Source organism: Protopterus annectens, chromosome 5.part0, assembly GCF_019279795.1.
Source record: "Protopterus annectens isolate FY-2018-M chromosome 5.part0, PAN1.0, whole genome shotgun sequence".
In the NCBI taxonomy this organism is placed as follows: Eukaryota; Metazoa; Chordata; order Ceratodontiformes; family Protopteridae; genus Protopterus; species Protopterus annectens.
Window position 1 is genome coordinate 1,244,977,970 of NC_056735.1, and position 22,139 is coordinate 1,245,000,108.

The following is a 22,139-nucleotide window of genomic DNA, read 5'->3' on the forward strand; positions in this document are numbered from 1 at the left end:
GAACACGAAAGGCCTAAAGGAAAGAGTATTGAATCATATTAAGAAATGCAGAGTGCAAATAGCAATGCTGCAGGAGATGCATATGGAAGAAAATGAGAATGTGAATTTGACAAACTGGATTTCGGAATGGATATTCAGCAGAATATGAGGGGCAGCGGTTAGGGGAGTAATCAAACTAAGTACCATAGGGGCTTTAACAGTGACATATGAGGAGAAAAATGGTAACTTTGTGGTAGTAAGGGGCTATGGGCAAGGGAGGAGGATTACAGTGTCATGTTATTTATATTCCACTGAAAACTACTATTGTGGAGCTTAAGAACACTTTGGGAGAAACAATCAGCATTCAGCAGGGAATATTATTTATAGATAGGGATGAAATTTGATTTGCAATAGTAAGGCTGTATGAGGGAGACCTAGAAAGAACAATATGACAGAGGGTAGATTTCTGAAGAAATTTATGAAAATATCTGGCATGGAAGATGTGAATTCAGTAGTAGGAATTTGGACAGAATTCACATATTATTCCCAAAGGAAAAATAACTGGGCTATACCAGATAGAAATTCTACTTCCATAGGAACATGTGCATTTAATTGAAAGCTTTGACACACACATCCAATAACTATTTCTGATCATGCACCAATAAAAAAGATAAAAATGCAGAGTAATGAAGTAAAGATAAGACAGTGGTGCTTTCCCACCTATCTGTTAAAAAGGGAGGAATTTAAGGAATGAGTAGTGGAAATCACTTTGAGAGTTATCATGGAAGATAGAAATATCTTCAGAAATTTTAGCTAGTGACTGGGATAAAATGAAACAAGAAGTTATGTACTCACCATAACGTTCTATGTATGTAGTCCATCTTGCCTCACATTCTTACCCATGGGTTCGGAGCCGAATATCGGCTCCGACTCGGCCTATTTACTAGCTCAAAAGTCTCTGATTGGCTGGGCTAAGTGGGTATCCCATAGTACACTGCTTCGCATCCCCAGATCTAGTTTGCTGCAAACAATTCAGTTATTGCATACATAACACACATCCATACGAACAAAATATCCAAACAAATTAATCAAAGGGACTCTGCATGATAACATTTGTCTTCCAAATCCTCCAGGCAGGGGGGAAGGCGGGAGGGGAAGTAAGAATGTGAGGTGAGATGGACTACATACATCGAACGTTATGGTGAGTACATAACTTCTTGATGTTATGTAGTCCTATCTTGCCTACATTCTTACCCATGGGACAGCGTCCCTAGCACCTACAACCCGGGTGGCACATAGGAAAATACTCCTGAGAACTGTGGAGCCAAATGAAGATCTGCCCCTGGAGACCAAATCCAATTTGTAATGAGAGACAAAGCCCAAGTGGCCGCAGCACATATATCATCCATCGACAATCTAGCTTGATAGGCTGTGGATGTGGAAACAGCTCTTGTGAAGTGGGCTTTTGGTGGAAAGGGCAAAGTTTTACCTGCTGTGTGATAAATGAAGGAAATACAGCTGACTATCCATCTAGAGAGCGTGACCTTGGACACCAGAGAACAAGTCGGTTTTCGGAAAAGGAGACAAAGAGTTGGTCAGATTTCCGAATCTCTCTTGTCCGATGGAGACAGAAGCATAACTGTCTACGTACATCTAGTTAGTGAAATCTGAATTCTGCCTTGTTGGAAAAGTTGGGGAAGAAAACTGGCAGCTCAACTGACTGATTTACATTAGACAGGGAAGCCACTTTGGGAAGGAATGACGGGTTTGGTCTAAGGGAGACACTATCTTTATGGAAGATCAAATATGGGGGTTTGATGGAAAGGGCTTGGATTTTGGAGACCCTCCTCGCTGAAGTGATAGCTATTAAAAAGGCTGTTTTCCATGTTTTAACTCGCAGGTAGCTGCAGGCTCGAAGGGTGGAAGAGTGAGGGCTTGAAGAACAAAATTGAGGTCCCAGGGCATAACAGGTTGTGATACTGGGGGACGAAGCAATAAGGTACCTTTAAGGAATGCTTTACATAGTCTGTGTGCCATAAGTCTAGGTTCATAGGCCACGTGGAAGTTTGATATAGCCGCCAGCTGAACTTTGATGGTGGCTGAAGTGGACCCCTGATAGAACAATGTAGACAAAAATTCCAAAACAGAATCAATCAGAGCCGTGTAGGGATCAATTCCTCTGGAATGAGCCCAAATAGAGAACCTTTTCCATTTGCTAAAGTAGATTTTTCTAGTGGATGGTTTATGAGAAGATGACAAAATATGGACTACGTCTGGCGAAAAATTATGACATCTGACTAAGGATGGAAGTGGAGTAGCCAGGCTGTCAGCTGGAGTGTCCTCAGAGAGGGGTGGCTGTCCCGACATAAGTCTGGAAGGGGTTCCAGAATCCAAGGAGTATCCACAAGGTAGGGTTGAAGGAAGGGGAACCATACTTGATGAGGCCAGTGTGGGACAATCAGAATCATCCTGCTTCCCAAGGACTGTACTTTCTGAATCACCCTTGAGAGAAGGGGAAACGGAGGGAAAGCATAAAGCAGACCGGAGGGCCAATTGTGAGCTAGAGTGTCCCTGGGTGATTCCCTCGGTGGGGGGATCAGCGAGAAGTAGTTTCTGCATTTTGCATTGAGGGGGCTGGCAAAAAGGTCGCAGCAAGGTTGACCCCATCTGCTGAAGATTCGCTCTGCCACCAGGCGATTCAGGGACCACTCATAGGGCATAAGAATTGCCCTGTTTAGCTTGTCTGCTATCACACTGGTCTTCCTCGGGATGGACGTTGCCACTAGAAACCGTTGGGAAGCTATTGCCCAATGCCACATGCGCATGGCCTCCATGCATAGTGGATAAGATCGGGTTCCTCCTTGCTTGTTGAGATACCACACTACTGACATGTTGTCTGAGTGTATCGCAAGAGGCCCTAGAGGGAGGACTTCTTGAAGTGCCTGCAATGCAAGAAGCACTGCTCTCATCTCCAGGACGTTTATGTGCAAATGTATCTCGTGCTCCTGCCACGTGCCTTGGACCATCCTGCCCAGATAATGCCCCCCCCCAATCTGGGCGGAGTCTGTAGTCACTGTGGCCACAGGAACGGGTGGAACAAAGGGTTTTCCTATGTTCAAGTTGTTGGTGCAAAGCCACCAACAAAGGTCCTGCTTGCATTTGTCTGTCATTAGGATTGGATGGGATAGCGGAAGTCTTTGGAGGGACCATTGGACAAAGAGAAGCCATTGAATAATTCTCATGTGTAATCTTGCTAACAGGACCAACATGATAGTAGCTGCCATGGTCCCTAGGAGTTGAAGAATCAGTCTTGCCTATGCATGTCTCAGAGGCATCAGCATGAGAATTTGTTGTTGCAACCCTGTGATCCTTTCTTGTGGTAGGAACACTCGCATTTGAATGGTGTCCAGCTCTGCTCCTATAAAGGTGACACGCTGTAAGGGCAACAAGGCAGATTTTTTCCAGTTTATAGTAATGCCTAATTGGTGACGTAGACTGATGGGAGTGTCCCTGGTCTGAATTAGTAAATGCCTGGTGGGGGCGGTGAGGAGCCAGTCGTCCAGGTACGGAAACACCTGGAATCCTTGACATCTCAAGTGAGCCGTCACCACTGCCATACACTTGGTGAACACCCTGGGGGCTGTGGTGAGACCAAAGGGCAGGGCTCGAAACTGAAAATGTCTGGCTCCCAGCCGGAAGCGTAGATGACACCTGGATGCCCTGTCCATTTTGATATTGTAGTAAGCATCCTTCAGGTCGATGGAGCACATCCACACTTCCTTTCCCAACAATGGGAGAATAGATTGTAGGGTGACCATATGGAATTTGGACTTGTGTACGTAATGGTTGAGTTGACTGAGATCTAGTATGGGTCTCAGGTCCCCTGTTCTTTTCGGCACCAAAAAGAATCTTGAGTAAGTCCTTAATCTGATCTGGTCTGAGGGGACTGGTTGGATGACTCCTTTTTCTAGCAGCTGAGATACCTCTGAGGCTGCTTGATCCCTTTGACTGGGTGGAACGTCTGGGATTCTTCTGATGGGAGGGGGTACTGAACAGAATGGAATGGTGTAACCTCCGGAAATTATCCTTAATACCCATCGGTCCTGGGTGATGTTTTCCCAGGCTTCCAGATACAAGGAAATTCGACCCCCAACTGGCTCCGGATAAGCACATTCGGGCACACCCTCAGGAATGAGAGTATGAGGAGCCACGAAATTAATCGTGGTCCCCAGAATTGCGGGGGCCCCCTCTGCCTCTGGGGCGACGTCTCCCTGAATAACTCCCCCCTCCCCTGCCTCAGGAGGGGGTTTCACCTTGTGCGGCAGGAAAAAACCTTTGTGATTTCTTGAACCACATCTTTCCCCCTGGCTGAGCCTTGGGGTAAGGCCTAGATGGGAGGGAAAAATGGACCCCTACGGCAGACAGCGTCTTTCCCTCTCACTCGCACCTGGTGAGGGTGTCTTTCACTTTGGTCCCAAACAAGGAGGAACCATCAAAAGGGGCATCAGTGAAGGAAGACTTGAAGGCCTCTGCAAAGTGACACAGGCACAGCCAGGCTTGCCTTCTAAGGGCTACACCTGAGCTGGCCGCCCTACTCGCTCCCTCAGCCACATACGAAATGAGTCACATGGATGAGTTTGCGATGGAGTTGAGGGTAGAAACCTGTGCGTTGACTGTCTGAGCCACCGCTTCAGGTATGTTATCCGCAAGAGTATCTCTCAACTCATTAAGGAGATATCTCATTTCACTCAGCTCCAGAGAGAAGTAATTCAGTGACCTTAAGGTGAAGGTGGCTGAAGACAAGGTACTCTTCCCATACCGGTCCATAGTCCTAGACTCCATGTTAGGAGGATGGACCGAAGAGGAAGACTCAGCAACTTCCTTCTGGGTGGCTGCCGCCACCACCCGTGAGGGGCGGAGAGAAATTTATTTGGGAGCCGAGGTACTGGCTCCACAGAATCAGGGTTTTCCCACACCCTTCGACAAATCAGGTCAAGAAGTTCATCGAAGGGTGGAGACACCCAGGAGGCGGAAGGTTGAGTGCCAAAATCCTTAAGGAATACTGACTCCTCCTCGGAAGGGGTTTTGGAAGGCCAGTCTCCTCTGTTTCAGTATCTCCAGGATATCAGAGAAGGAAACATCATCAGAGGAAGACTTGGGGGACCATTCTGATTCCTCGAGGTTAGTATCAGAAGTGAGAGACTCGTCCTGGGAGTCTATGTGCTTCCTCTTGCACAATCTCTTTCTGGGAGGTTCCTCAGGCACAGGCTCCGAGGGACCTTCAGAAAGTGGGGGACCACTCGTGGGGGTATCCTTAGGGCCTGGTGCTCTGCTGTCCAAGGATAAGTGGGTGTCAGAAGTTTTCGCCGGAGTGGTGGGGTATGGAATGACCGACCCAAGTGACGGACCTGGCCAGCGTGCTCCGCATGGCCTTGAAGGCGGGTCCCCCGAGTCCGAGGACCAACCGGCCTCCAAGGCCACGACCAGGACTGGAGTCCCCATAGCCGATGCACCGAGTGGGAGGCTCGGAACCGAAAGATGTCCCGAGGCATCCCCTTCAGGCCCGACCAAGGAGACCAGAGTCTCGAACCCTGTGGACGGAACCGACATGGTCGGAGCAAAGGTAGGCACTGATAAACCCAAAGGGGGTATCGGAGCCGGCGCAGGAACATCACTCGGAGTGGAACATACCGGCTCCGACAGCAAGGACGTGCTCGGAGGAGGAATCGATGAAACAACCATAGGAATTGGCTCCGGAGCCGATTGGGTCAGACAAACAATTTTGCCAACACCGGCAACTGCAGGAGCCTCTGCATCACCCTATCCACATCCAAATCGGAAAGCCTGGAGGATTTGGAGGAGATGGATGGAGACTGAGACCTCTTATCTGGTGAACCATGCCTCCCACTCTGCGACCAGCTCTGAATAGGTTCGAGAATGATCGGAGCGGACGCTGATTCACTTAATACAGACACCTCTTGCGGCCCCGAAGACGGTGGAGCCGAGGAAGCAGTATCCAATATGGTAATTTTCTCCGGAGGCTCTGAAGATGCTGATGGAGCCGGAGACCTTTTCTTAGACTTGGAGGACTTAGATTTTAACTGGGAGCCGGGAGCAGAGTCTATAGCCTCCTCGAAAGATGGTTTAAGCAGTCTCTTTAAAATCAATTTGTTTTTCCTCTCTTGGAACACCCTAGGACTGAAAGCGTGGCAAAAGCTACACGACTCCTGTAAATGGATGGCTCCAAGACAGTAAACACAGACAGAGTGTCCATCCGTGATGGACATTTTATATCCGCACTTTGAACACTTTTTAAAGCCAGAAGGCTTATGTTCTTTCTGATCCTTAGACATATCCAAAGAATTAGCTACTTGCAACAGGTGCAAAGCACACAGCGTAACTACAGTTAACAATTACCAAAAAGGGCGAGAAGCCCACTACTTATACAGCAGACAGTACCACAAAGAAGAGCGAAGCTCTGAACCAACAAACAATAACCACGAGAACACAGCGAGAGAACCTCTAACTTAAACGGTTCTCAAAAAAGGATATACAAGAAGAGACAGACGAACTACTCACTAAGGTCCTCTAACTAAAACGGGCCTAGCCAGTGGGAACTGATAGGGATATCACAAAAAATACTACTACACACACAAACTCAACTACTGCAGCAAGAATAGCTATTAAAATAGGTTTTGAAATATGAAGCAACCAATTTCTCAAGAGAAATAAGTCAAAAAGAGTACTTAGCCACAGCCAAGCTAGACCACGTCCAAGCTCTAGAAGCGGCAAACGAGATTTGGGGATGTGAAGCAGTGTACTGTGGGATACCCTCTTAGCCCAGCCAATCAGAGACTTTTGAGCTAGTAAATAGGCCGGTTCGGAGCCGATATTCAGCTCTGAACCCATGGTTAAGAATGTAGGTGAGATAGGACTACATAACATCTGGAGTTTCAAAACAGGGTTAAAATAAAAGATATGGTTAAGAAGTAATAGAAATTACTTAGAGGGACTGACAAAGGACAAGGTACTGCAGAATAAGAGAAAATAAGGGAACATCTGTATAATATGCATGAGTTTATAAAGATTGCAGCTTAAAAAAAAAATTGCTGAACTCCAGTGCACAAAAACTTTTAGCATGACTTAGGCAACAGAACATTGAAAGGGCTGTCACCGAATTTAGGGACACTATAACAAGAAAAATAACCAGCGATCCTGCAGAGGTTTTACAGATATCAAAAATTTTAAGAAAATTTGTATAAAGCACAGAAATATGGAAATCAAGAAAAAGTACAAACAGAAATATTTATTGAAGACTTAATTATGCCAAGGTTTGAGGAAAACAAAACTCAACAACTAACAGTTGAGACAGGTGGTGATGAGATAAAAACAATGGTGTATAGCAAGTCTTCAGGAAAGCCTACAGGGAACAGATGATATTCTTGTGGAAGTCTTGAAATTAGGAGGGAAGAAAATGATAAAGATCTGGAAAATTTTGTTTAACAGTAAAAGGAGAGGAAACACCAACATCTTGGAAGAAATCTGTGGTGTCTGTGTTACATAAAGATGGCAAAGACCCTTCAGTCCCAGCTTCATAAACACCTATTTCAATTTTAAACCATGATTATAGTGTTTATGCCTATACTAGCTAAAAGAATGACAAAGGTTATGGCAAAATTGATAGATATGGATCAGTGCGATTTTGTGGAGGGGTGGCAAACATTTGACAACCTTAACAGAACAATGATGATCCAGAGGGAAGCAGAATGTAAGACAAGACCTGGTGGGTCTTGATGCAGAGAAAGCATTTGACAGAGTAAGTTGCGATTTTATGAGTACGGCATTTGAAGCATTTACATTCCCTGATAGAATAGTAAGGGTAATTAGAAGGATGTATGAAGGATTGGAGGCAAGATTTAAAGTGTGAGGGTTCCTCTCGGATAAATTGTGTTTAAACAGAGGAAGCAGGCAGGTGTGTCCCCTTTCCCCTTTGTTATTTCATTTATTTATATTTACAGCCATTGGGAATGAAAATAAGGGACTCAGAAATACAAGGACATAATTGGTATGCTAGTCAAGAAAAGCTGGCTTTACTTGCAGATATTATTTTGTACCTGATAAATCCAGAAAAGGACATCTCAGTGTTCTGGAACATTTTTGAGACAGTTTCAAGTCTTTTCGGGATATCAAATTAATGAAGGTGAAACAAAGGCTATGGTCATAAACTATGTACCTGCTCACACATTGGTTCAGCAATACCTATATTTATAGGGACATAAGATACAGTACTTAGGAGAGGAGATTAAAAAGGCTTCTGTTATGACAGATAAGGGTATATGGGAAGAGACTAAACAAAAAAAAAATACAAAAATTGGGGAACTGTAAACTCTTATTTATGGATGTGGACAGTAAGATGCAAGGACTGAATATTTTTTATCCCCTTCAGTCTTGTATACAGGTCAGGTCATGCATACTTTTATCAACCTGAGAAGAAATAGTGGACAATAATAACGCATTGAAGGAATTTATCTGGGAGGGAAAGAGGGCAAGAGTTACATTTAAGTGTGCTAAGTTGATCCTTCCAATAGTACAAGGTGGTTTGACTTGAAGGAACATTTTAGAGCTACACAGTTAAGACTCGTGTGTATATATATATATATATATATATATATATATATATATATATATATATATATAAAAAAAAGCAGAAGGTATAATTCAAAGTGGAAAGGGAAGATGATGATGATGAAGCAAGGAAAAGTTCAAGAAAATAAGCAAGATTGGGCTAGAATTTACTGAAGAAACCTGGCAAAGGAATCAAGATATCGAGGCAATAACTCAAGCTGGAGAGGTAACACAGTGAGAGGAGGCCAAGAAGGCACTTGGATTGCAGGCTAAAGACTGCCTTCCCAACCAGGGCTTGATCTCGGAATACAGGTAAAGAAAAAGAGATAAGGGAATTTTAAGTGAAATACCTGTTCCAGTAGAGTTTCTAGTTGAATCTAGAACAGAGCCAGCTGTTAAAAAAAGGGATAGTACTGTATATAAATTATTGCATGATAAGTATAATAATCAAACAGATGAGGTTAGAAAAGATTTGGAAAGAGACTGGAAAAGCAATTTACAAGAAAACAATTGGAAGACACATGTATGGCTCCAACGTATGCAACCAAGTCCAGAAGGTTTAGGATCTTTGCTTGTAAGTGTTTGTATAGTTATTTTTGTACCTCAAGCAGACTTCAAAAATGTCCTCAGGTAGATAGCAAAAGTTGTAGGTGTGGTGCAGAAGAAAGAGGTAACTTGAAACAGATGATTTGGGAGTGTAATGAGTTGGCAGATTTAAAAAATTCCCTACAGAGTACTTTTATCAGAAATATTAGGTGAGGAAATGGCTGTAAGTAAGGAAATGATTCTTTTGAGTTGGGCAACAGGATCTGAAATGCCTAGACATAGTAAGGCCTTATTTAGTTTAATTCTGTTGACTGCCAAAAAAAGCAATTACTAGAAAATGGAAATCAATGTCCACACCCAACTGCATTTGAGGTACTGAATATTGTAAGAGAGGTAAAGAACTGGAAGGGGGATCTTTAGAAAAGGGAAGGAGCAGATTACATAGAAGTAAATGGAAATTGTGGGAATAATACATGGATAATAATGTTCAAGAGCAGGAATGAGGTTTAAGGGAAGGCAGGAATTCAGCATTTTTGTTTTTGTAATGTTGGACTGATGACTGTAGCAATGGAATATTGTAATGTATATTGTATTCAAATGGAAAGATGTTAAAATAGTTTGTTTTCTTAGCTGAACACTCACAGCCTAAGAAACTCAGAACTTTAATAGCAAGACAAAAAACTTGGGAGATAAAAACAGTCACACTTTAGCACTTTTGTTTTACATAAAAAAGACATCATCAGAACCAAGAAACAGGCAGTTAAAAACAATATTTAAAGGAAATACATGAAAACACTCCCCCAAAAACATCCAATCAGGTGACAGGGACCACTAAAACCTGGGAAAATCTTATAGAGACAGTAAATACAGAATAAACAACACTATTTACATCTTGGAAGCTCTCATTCTGAGTTCACTGATAAAAGAAATGCCATCATTAATCCCTGGCAAATGTGTGGCGTCTAATCTAAGTTGCCACAACATTTCACAGTGGAATAGTTTGTTCTTCCAATCCCCTGTGTAGGCAGCTGCTTGTACTTGTTCCAAAATAAAAAAAAATTAAATCTTTTAAAACCTACACAGGGTAAAGAATGCCTAGCAAGGGAATTCTTGCTGTTAACCTTTTGTATACTGTAAACATGCTGATAGATTCTTTTGTTGCGGGCACTGCTGGTTTTGCCTACATAAAACACTATGGCACTGCCTGCAAAATGTGATGTATACCACCCTTTCAGAACAGCAATAAAACTTGCTCCCTTTCACATGTTTCATGATAATGTCCACTAAGCGACCTGTTTAATTGTTCTCAATGTAACAACACTGAAGAAATCTCCCACATTTCAAAGTCACAGGAAGTTTGGAAACGAGGCCAAAACAAGGTCTCTCCAATAAATTTTTGAAGTTAGGCTTCCTTTTGTATGTAAATGTGGGCTGGCTGCTAAACTGCTGGGTCTCTTCAGCACAGGAAAGAACATGCCAGTTCTTCCAAATTTGTTCAATATTCTTAACATCCAGCAGCAAGAGTGCCCTTGCTAGGCTTTCTTTATAATGTCTAGGTTTTAAAAGATTTAAGTTTGTTTTTATTTTGGAACAGCTGCCTAAACAGGGGACTGGAATAACAAGTTATTGCACTGTGAAATGTTGTGGCAACTTAAATTAGATGCCACACATTTACCAGGGATTAATGATGGCATTTCAATTATCAGTGAACTCAAAATGAGAGCTCCTCAGTTATATATAGTGTTATTCATTCTATATTTACCCTCTCTAAGATTTTCCCAAGCTTTAGTGGCCCCTGTCACCTGATTGTTTTTGGGGGGAGGGGTGTTTTCATGCATTTCTTTTAAAGATCGTTTTTGCTTCCTGTTTCATGGTTCCGATGATGTCTTGTATACAACATGAAAGCGCTAAACCGTGACTGTTTTTATCTTCAAGTTTTTTGTTTTATTTTGCTATTAAAGTTCTCAGTTTGTTAGGCTGGTGGTGTTCGGTTCTTTGTTTTGATTACTGTTTACATTAGAACCTGGTTTTACTGCTCGTCTTTGGATGGTTTTACTTGCTGTTAAATGTACATTTGCCTATGTCTTCAGTGATAATTTAATAAAGGGTTTAAAAAATCCAGTCTTTCAGCCACTTTATGCAAAACCATGGTTTGTGTCTAAACTACATCTAATGGGAATGATGTTTTACAGTTTTCCCATGTATTCACTAGTTTCACATTATTTCAGGTCTTTATAATCATCTTGACCTCCCAATACCTGTCTGACTCTAGTCCAAGGCACTTATGATTCTTCTGGTTAGCTCCTGGACATTTTTTCTGTCATTCAAGCATTTTCCTTTGGAACAATGGAAAATGTTTCACTGTCAAATTTTGACAGTGGGCTTCGTTATTGTCAGAACAATGAGAAATAGTCTCCAGCTTGTTAATTCACACTTTTTAGACTAAACTTGTTTTTTCCTCCTTAGCCTGTTCTGCATCCAGAAATATCATTCATCCTCCAAATATTCTAAGGACAGATGGATAGAGCAACTTGCATCTCACACTAGCCATCAACATATCCTGATTTCAGGAATAAACTTGCTTCTCTTTTTCCTGGTCTACAATGTTTAATAACTTTTCACAAAACACTCTGGTTTTCCAATTTTTAATACTTGGCTTTATGCCCACGTTTTCCAGCAGTAATTATTTCTGCTGCTTCAGTGATTGCATCTTTAACAGTATACATCTCGCATGCTTTCTCATTGCCAAATTTGAAAGGTTTACCTACAAACAATTGAAACACTTTTGACTCACCAGTTTCTTAAAAAAAAAAAAAAAAAAAAAATGAAAATCAAAACACAGTGACTCATGAATACTACAAACACAAAAATTATCATTTTTTTCAATGAGCAAGCCACTGCACCACCATGCTGTGGACTCCACCCCAACCCACTAAAACATATATGCACCAATGCCTCAGTTGCACCACAGTTCAGAAAAGGGAGAATTCTCCAAAGGTGCTCCATTGGCTCACAGAATATAACACACTGGTGAAACTCACTGTAATATTAAATTTTCTAACTAAAGTCAACCATTGAGTTAATGACTTGCAATTTTATGCCAGTTTGGATCATTCACACAATGTGCCCTCTCAAGTTAAATCCTGCTGTGGAATACAAGTCCAGTTGCTTATTTGTGCTATCATAAAATAATGCAATCTATTTCTTCCAGTTTCTCTGGAATAGCTGACAATTTCAGGTTCTCTCTGGATGCTCCGTCTTCCAACTCCACTAGTTTTTGAAATTGTTCTTTAGAAGCCACATGTTCCGCCAGTCTTTTCATTTCAGCCTCTGAGTTCTGCAATTTTATTGGCTCAGATGAAAAGCTTAAAGCTTCTTCTGTTCTTTTCAGCCTTTTGTCATTTGACTTTAAGTAATGGACATACTGGAGGAATATGTAAAGGCCTTCAAATGCTTTTAATTTATTCTTTACTCAATTACTGCAAGCCATCTTCTGTACTAAAGCTGTAACCTTAAATGTTTTTGCTGAAAAGCTGCAAGGGTTTTTCATATCACAAGCTTTTTCTTCTCCTTTTCCAGATGACTTGAACTTAATTTCTCCAAATGTCTTCTTTGCTGTCATCTAGGCAGTGTAATTAGTAACCAGTAAATTAATTTACCCAAATTGAAAACTTTTACTGGCTTTTTTAACAATTTCTCAGTTTTCATACTGGGAGAACTCTGCTGTTCATTGTGCAGCCGACTTGGAAGTCACAGCCATACATCAACTTGGTATACCATCAACAACTTACTCAAAGAACACATCTCATATAAGAAGACCTTAACCCTTTTCTAATGCATTATTTTTCTCATGACGAGCTTGTTCATTTATGCTCCCCACTGAAACTTGTAGAAAGTGCCCTGAAGCTTCGGAAGCTGGCTGGTTGTTATATCCTATGCAGGATATAACCAGTACAGCTAAGGCTACTGCAGCAGTGATTGTACTTGATGAACATCTGTCTTTTCAGTCCCAAAAAACACCAGACTGAACCCAATCGTGTTCTACTATTCCACTCAACTACTTCCTCACCACCAAGGGATATTGTCCTGTCATAGAGCAATCAGATCTCCCATGACTGCAACCCTCTTTTTATATCCCAGTCCTTCACTATCCCCCTTGCATTCCTCACTGTCCACCCCTGAAGAGGTCTATGTGGCTTATAAGGCCAACATACAAAAAGCATTCCCAATTTCATCTACCTTTAGGTGCTTACTCTAAGTTCTGACCTTGTATATTTCTCTTGCTTTATTCATGGAGCAGTGTTCCTTCTCTTCTTGGACCTCACACTTCATGCCTTCCCTTATGAAGACACTTAGTGAATCAGTTTTTCCTGAACAACCTTTCTACCAAGGCACCTCCACGCCCCACCCCATACTGTCACTGGCCCAAGTTTTTGTGATAGTAGCAGTGTTCAACCTCCCCTCCTGCATCCCTTTTTGCAGTTCACATATCACTTCAGTCTGACTCCTTGCATCAAATTCTTGATTGTTCCTCTCCATTCTGTGCCCATTTTCTTCTTTCTATTGCCTGAATCCCTACCTCCTCACCTCCCATCTTAGTTTAAAGGTATAAAGACTGAGATGCACCTTTTTAACTCAGCTTTGAACATCAGTATCTCCTCTAGGCTACGAGAAAGAGTTCGTCCCAGGCATGGAGCTAGTCTCTCCCAATACTCCTACCAGTGCTAATTTCTTCTCTCTCCTGTGCCGTGTCATAACCACTCATTGTATTGTCTAACCTTTCATTACACCATCTAAGCTTCTCAATCATAAATGTACCTGCTGCTAGCATAGGTAACTCTCAGAATGTAACCTCCAACCATCTATCCTGGAATTTCTCCATTACCTCCGTAACTGTGCTGCCCACCACCTCAAACGTCTCCTCTGATAGGTCACTCGTGCCCACATGAATCACTGTAATCTGTTCCTAACCTCTTGTTGACATTTCTGACATACCCTTCCATGGCCTATTAATAATGAGTCTCAAAATCATGTTCACTATACCCTGATCTTTGTTTCCCTTGCCAGGACTCCTAATGGCATTGGTGACCAAGTAGTCTGTCACCAAACCTCTCTCGCTATACGTACATGCCATATTATATATATATATATATACAGCATTACTCTTGACTTTCTGTATCACATTCTGCACTCCCATCTGCAACCTTTCCCCTAAAGTTCCACTTCCTAAGCCATACTTATCTGTGCTGGGTGCTTCACTCTCTATGATGCATCTGATCCCATTCTCATCTCTCCTGCACTCTTCCTATATACCATTTTCCACTGTTCTGACCCTTTCATCCTCTGCTACTACAACATTTTTCTCTGCCTTTTTCTGCCCAGTTCTCTTCTACTCTTGCTGTGATGTTGCTTCTTGCACAACTATCTCTGGGATGTTGCTCCTTTACTTGTCAGTGCTACCTGCACCTGGCTGCTTCTCATATTTTCTCCCCAGGCCTAATCATAGCCCAGTTTACTATCATATGTAGCTACCATAACCTATCCTTACACTTTCCCTCTATTCTGCTTCCTCACCATCTTCTGTCTCTACAAAATTCAGAGTCAAACCACTGTCCAATCTACTAAGCACATTTGTTCTGTCTCCCACGTTTCTTTACCAGTCTTGAATCCCACACTCTTTTCCTTTGTTGTTTTTGTAATTTAATAGACAGATCTTTCTGCAAGCACTTATTTAAGAGATCTTTCTTAAGTGAACTGTATGTCAATGTAGATTCATTGAACAAATAATTGACAGAAGATGAGTTGATGGTTAATTAAGACAACAGACTAACAATTCTCAATTTATTTACCTTATCAAGGGATAGTGAGAAAAGATGGAACACCAGTTCAGGGCTGAGACAAATTCACATGTCTTCCAGAAGCAATCAGGTTCCCCCCAGTTCTGTTTTGATACCAGGCATCCTCAGAAATAAGTTGCTTGAATGTGGTACTGAACACCACAAATCCATTACCACAACTAAGATGCACTGTATCTGTGTGCTGTGTGTGGTACGCCTTTGATATGCTGTAGGAAAATTAAGCTCAGGACAACCCACACAAGTAGCAATAGTGCTGAGTGTACTGCATTAAATACAGAGCATTTGGCTGTGCATACAGTAATGAGTTAAAACTAAGGCATGCACACAATAAGAATGTGATGTCCATGTGTTGTACTATGCAATTCTGGATTTAATACATGCATCACCACACAGTACTGAAGAGGTGCATTTTGTTGGGTGGCAGGACATCCTCCCCAAGAAATTGCACTAAAACAATTATGAAAAAAAAAATGAGATTATACTCTACAATAAGTTGAAATAGTGTGAAGATCAGTATCACATTGTGATAACTTTGATCATGCATACTTCAGTTTTCAAAGCTTATAAAACTTATACGTAAAAATTAATTTAAAAGGACCATATTAGTGTTGATCTTTAAGTAGTGTTGATCTTTAATAGGGTGGTAGATTTATGTATATTTGTTTCCAAACTGTTATATGTATAAAGGTAACTACTGTATGCATATAGAAGTGTAACTATTCTGTGTTTAACTGGAACTAAGTATAATGCAATGTAAACAAATGGAGCTTTTCTCCATTTCTTTCTTGAAAATGGGTATTACCCAGTCAGACCTTCCTGGTAAACAGAGACAAACAATAAATAAATCAATTTAGAAAGCTGACAAGAGTGTTGGTCTTTAGTGTGATTGTAGTTGGTTATATGCATAGGGTTCTGAAAGCACAATTAAGTAATTGCTGCACTGTAGTACCAGACAAAAGCAGAAATTTCTGAGTGAGGTATGAATTAACTTTCTGATCTTGTACCACAAATACTCTTCAAAAGATGACAATGTACTTAAAAAATGCATTTTGCAGTAGAGAAAAAGAAAATAAAAACAGAAGGGCAGAGCCAGGTTTAGGCACCAGCGAACCCTGCAGTCACTGGGGCCCCCATTCCTGGGGAGTCCCCAACCACAGCAATCTTACCTTGATATTTTGTAACATGCCTGTCAAACCAACAAAAGCGAGTGTAGCAATCCTGTATACTTAATAAACCAGTTAGGTTATAACCCTTATTTATATCTCCTTTAAAATTCAAAGACAGCTCTGGTTATAAAAGCAGTGTTAAATCAAGCAACAGACGTCACAATTCAATTAAATATTTTACTGCTGACATGGTGCCTCTGGCGAGGTAAAACACTGCTGGCGGACATTATCTCCACTACTAACATAACCAGCTTTAGCCACCTGTAACACCCATGGCTCCAAGAGGGCCCCTTAATCATCCTTGACTATGTGGGGACCCCAGAACAACTGCTGCTGGTTGGGGAAAAATGAGAATAAAAAATCTATTAATTTTCTGAATATGCTCTTTTAACCTGAACAGGGCTGTGACATGACCCTGTTAGGATAAAGCTCATAAAGGCCTCTGCTCTCAACTACACCCCATTCTAAAACTAGCCCTGCTCAGATGTGTGTGCAGGCAGCTGCTCTAGGTTATGTGGGAGGGATTGTGTGGTTACCACCTCTTTAATTTTCATCACAGTCAAACCTTAGAGATGTGCACAAGGTTATTACAGTTTTTGTTTGGACTGAGCACAGTGTGGTCATTGTTTCTTTTACTTTTCTCACAGACCTCAGAGGTGTACAAAGAAGGTTACTATAGGTTGCGTAGGGGCACTGTATTGTCTAGCAGCAACAAAATAGAATATCATTACTGTAAATCACAATCACACTTCAGGCATGCATACAGCCTTTGGGGGTTAGAGGTGTGGGTGAGGAGGCATGCTATGTATATGAATGTCAGCAATCACTTGAAATACATGACTGTGGCCATTTGAACCTTTGCTTTCATCCAGTCTAACACAAGAGGGATGCACAGGCAGTGTTTTTTGGGGGAGGTAGGGAGGCAGGCAGTTCCCAGATAGAACCGGTGTATTCAGACAACAAATGGCTTGTTAGTTTATTGTGGGCTACTACTTTGTCATCTTTGCACAACTTGTGTCTTCCTTGTAAGGAAAAAAGAAGATTGAAATATATATATATATATATACATACATACATATATATATATATATTTTTTTTAACTCATGCTGTTTTTTAGGTCACCATTGGATTAAAAGGCTGGAGAAAATGCTCCAAGATACATCCCAGAACATCTATAACCCTATGGCTTCTTTGTTCTGATTTCCTAAATAGTTATTATTGTGTTGTCTTAGTTAGGAAAGGTATGTTGAAAGGATGCAGTGAAAACTAAAGCTGAACAGCAACTCAGATTCTTTCTTTAATCATAATTTCCGTTCAAGCCATCACTAAATGAAAAGGTTGTGTAAAAAGAAAAAAATCCTTTAAAATGTACTTCAGAACATATAGGAAGTTACAACTACTTTAAAAAGCTGAAAAGTTAGGCAAAATGTGAGAAAAGGAAGAAAAAAGTACTCTTCATGGTATAGTGAGCCCAAGATGGGGGAAAACCAGGGAAGACTGGAGGGTGTGTGTGTGTGTGTGGGGGGGGGGGTGGTGGTGGTGGATAAAACAGTAGGTCTAGGGCGTCATTTCACCTAAGTCCAGACCTGTACGTAGAGTTGCTGCACTGTATCATTGTTGCAAATAAATGTCAGTAACTGTGACTGTCCCTTTGTGAGATGGGTTAACATAGTGTGGTGCCTAGGCCTGTTGTAATGTAAGAATATTGTAACAACAGGTCAGTCTGTGTGTAATACTCCTAAAAGTTTGCAGCACAAACTAAAAGGTTGCTTATGAAGAATGGCGGTGACATAGTGATATTTAAGATTGGAAGGTGACAGGGTGATATTGGAAGTGCCTAGGGGGCCTCTCAAAATGCTCTGCAGAAGAGGTATGTAAAATAAACACTGTTGCTGAATTTAACTTACCCAGGTTTGTAAAGGTGAAGTACGACCCATATTCCCTGGCCAGCTTTACTAACTTCATTCACATATTCCTGCCCAGAAATCTCTATTATTTCTCCAAACTTATTCTTCAACTGGGATGCCTTCCACTCTGTTAGCCTTTGCTGCCTAAAAAGCAAAACATAAAAGAAAAATGTTCTCTTACTCAAGGCACAAATTCATGATTTAGAACTGATGCTTTGTATTACTCGTATCTAAAGCCTGAAGTGATTCAAAATGTTAACATTCAAATATACAAAAAAGAACGACTGTGAGGAAAATGAACTGAACACAGTCAGTCAGTCATTCCTAACAAAAGGAACTAGCTGCTCTCCCAACAGTCCTGATTCAATTTCATACTGGATTGAAAAGCTAATGGGATTTGAGACAAACTGCTCCAAGTAAAATATCTGGGATGGAAACATTTCTTATTTTAATGCCAGACAGAATACATACCTACATGTACAGAAAAAGTGTGAGAAGTGCAAATATATAGATAGATACACAACTGTGTGTGTATTTTGTTTAATTTGTTAACAGAGTAAGTAAACTGGTCTGAGGACCCTTTTTAGCCACAGCCAAGGCAATATGGGAAATAGCCAGCAGGCATATACAGAGAATATTTCAAATAATTATAAACATATAAATATACAAAAAATAAACAGATTAAACAAATAGTCTATATTAAACATTGTAGAATTAACATAAAATAAAAAATAGAAAAGCTACACAGAATCCAGCCTACAGTACTACAGTTCTAACTATATGTTTGCACATTAGTACATCTTGCATAAGTATGCTGTCACAGCTGTGAGCAGATATTTGTGCATGTGTATGAATATGTTTTCCCCCACCCTTGCTGACATCAGGCCTTGGTGTGGTGGACGAGGCACCAACTACACATGGTGCGTACAGCTGGGCAGGGGGAATGAAAAATAGACACATGGTTGACAACCATATTGCACACAGTTCTGACTCCTCGCAATCCTCAGGTGAAATGCCTTAAGGTGGGCAGAATACACATAAATTCCTGTATATGTGCATTCACAGCATCAAGGATCAACATGTGTGTGAAGTCATGGAAGTTAATGTACTCTCAGCAATCAACCATGCCATGACTACAGCCCAGATGGTTCCACTAGGAATAGGATACTTGACTTTCATTCACATGAAGGCATGATCTGCAGTGGCTGTCCTCTGCCACAGCTCTTTTATGTTGCCACTGACCTTTAGAAATATCTTAATTATTGCATTTGAAAGTTTTTCAGTTGCAGTTAATAATCTGACTTAATGTTCAAAGTTTCAGTCTTACCATTTACACACCCAATTACCTGACAGTCATGTGGGTCATGCACCACATTACATAGTTGCACACGCAAGTGTAATTATATATACACATAAATGTTTAAATACACAAACCAGCATGCCAATATGTGAACTTGAGTATAAAAGTTCCTCTGTCCAGCCATAGACAAACAAGGGTACAAATATCAAGTGTAAAACTGAAGAAAGTTCTGCATTAAAATAAATTAAAACAAAGAACTACACAATTATACAAGATTGCAGGCCAAAACAATAATTTTACCCCCCCCCCCCAAAAAAAAATATTTATTCATTCATCACATTTTGACTTGCAACACAAGTTAAACAATAAACGTTTCAGAGATATTTTCCATTACAATTTCCATATATTTATACATGTTAACTCATAACTTCAGTTTTATTTTTTCCAACATATTTTCATTTTGCTCAGTTCCCTGCCGCCTTCCTACAACACTCTTCCTTTTGAATAATATTTTGAATGTATTGATCCAGTACATACTATTTTTTTTTCTGCAATTAACTTCTTTCCTCTTTTAAACACTCCATCTCCAACTCTTATTCTTTTACAATAATCAATATTGATTTTACAGTTGGTTTAATCCCTTGTTTTCACTTTTTCATACTTGCTTTATTGGCTGAACATTAGACTTAACAAGGTCTTCAGTCTTCAAATCTCTGATCCTATCTCCTTACTTAAAACAAATTTTCCACCAACATTTGTGCCAAAGCATTTTGCAAGGAATTTTTAAGAACAGCGAAGACATATTCCCCAATTACCTCTCCTTTTCTTTTACATCACTAACATCTGCTTTCCATCTGTAGGACGATCTTTTGAAGTCTACTCGATGTGTAAAAGTAGCTGTGCAAATACTTCCACACAAATACCTATACCATATGATCTTTTACACATACTTGGGAATTCTACATATTTATTACCATTGTTCTTTCATAATGCATTCTCCTTCTCTCAGTCTTTTATAAGCTCTTCTGATTGATTCTTACAGTTATCATGAAAAATGTTTTATGTCGAGTACAACAATCCCTTTTCAATAGCATGTTTTGTTCCAGACTCCACCAAATCCCACCACTTCACTAAAGCTGGCCACTCTTCTCCCTCTGTTTATATTCTATTAGTCCCAGATATCACAGACAACCCATAAATGGTAATTCAAATACTTGGCTAGCTTACTCCCCACGCTATTACTTTTCACTCCCAGAGTATCTGCTTGTTCCTAATTTAATTTCCATTTACTTCCAGCCACCTATAGCCTATTTTCTGTGCTCTTTAATATAAACATTCCCACAGGAAAAATCTTCTTAACCCTGTACTAACTTATCATTCAAGATATTTTCTGCCACTCGCTCTGTAAATATAATGCTCTGTATGGTTATTATATTTTTCCTTATTGGCTTGCATGCAAACTATGAATCTCTCATTAACCCATGTAACTTGCACCTAAATTCATCATGTTTTCCACTTTGACCTGTATCCCTCAACATGTATAATACATAAGCCTCAATTGTGTGGCTTTAAAATATCCCTTCAAAAAGGTAATTCATGTAATCAATTAGCACTTTTTACCTCTAGCCCGCTCTCTCAGACAAAATTTTAACTCCTTATTAACTGGCATCCACAACTGCAGTGGTGGTGCTGCGGTAGCATTGTCGCCTCACAGTAAGAAGTTGTCCTGTTCGATTCTCAGCTAGAGCGTCTTCTGTGTGGAGACATGCATGAATGGGCGTACCTTCATTGAAGGTTGTGCGTCAGGGCCGGCAACTCAGCACATAAAAATCTACTGCCAATCATTAGCGGACCGGAGTTCCGCTGTGGCGACTCCTAACTGGGAAAAGCCGTAAGACACAACAACATTAACTGGCATCCACACCTTCTAATCTGGCTGATAAAAGCATGTCTAGTCTACACATATAACCACGAGAACTAACATTTTTACTATTTGAAGACTGTGATTATGGATTTGAATTGTAAGATACAGTCTTAATTTTCCGATTGCTCTTCTCCTAAATGTCCATAGCTGCCGCAACAAATCCTTTTTAATCCATACAGCCAAGTGTTTAATTTTGATCATCAACCCCATTTTCTACAGTGGGTTGGGGGTACTGTGTCACCTATCTCCATCTCTTGCTCTCTCAAGATTCAATGCCACTCTCCTTCCTTCTCTGAAGGTCATGCCTGACTGTACACATCGTCTCTCACACATTCAATTCACCTCTTGCTAGATGTCCTTGTTTCCTCTTGCTGTCTTCTCATCTGTTCCAAATCTTCTTCTGCTTTTCTGCACGTGTCCGAACCACCGTAATCTGTTCTCTTTGATCATTTTTGCAACTGTAGCTACTTGGGCTTCTGCAGTTATATCCTCATTTCTTCTTCTGTCCACAGTGTGCATCCTACCACTCATCTCGGGCACTTCATCTCCATGACCTCTAGCTTCAACTGCTCTGCCTGTCAGGTTTATGTATCATACAGTAGCACTGGTCACATCCATCTTTTGTGCACCTTACCTTTCAACTTCTTTGGCATTCTTCTGTCACACACTACACACTACACCTGTAACTCCGGGCTAGCTGGCTGCAGCCCCTGTGATTCTAAGCTTTGACCTCCAAATTCACTTACCTTTTCCTCCACCACTCCTCCCAGACACCTGAAGCTATTGACTTCTTCCACTATCTTCCCTTCTATCTCAGTTCTCAGCTTCTCCTGA

The 22,139-nt window shown here is 40.9% G+C and overlaps 1 protein-coding gene across 1 annotated transcript in view; it reads right to left on the reverse strand.

Moving 5' to 3' along the window:
- The window catches only part of PDCL3 (phosducin like 3), a 719,284-nt gene that overhangs the window by 280,137 nt on the left and 417,008 nt on the right, over positions 1-22,139 (reverse strand). Inside the window, exon 4 of the mRNA XM_044071091.1 lies at positions 18,082-18,225. Coding sequence (XP_043927026.1) covers positions 18,082-18,225 — 144 coding nt within the window. The remainder of the gene's footprint in view (positions 1-18,081; positions 18,226-22,139) is intronic.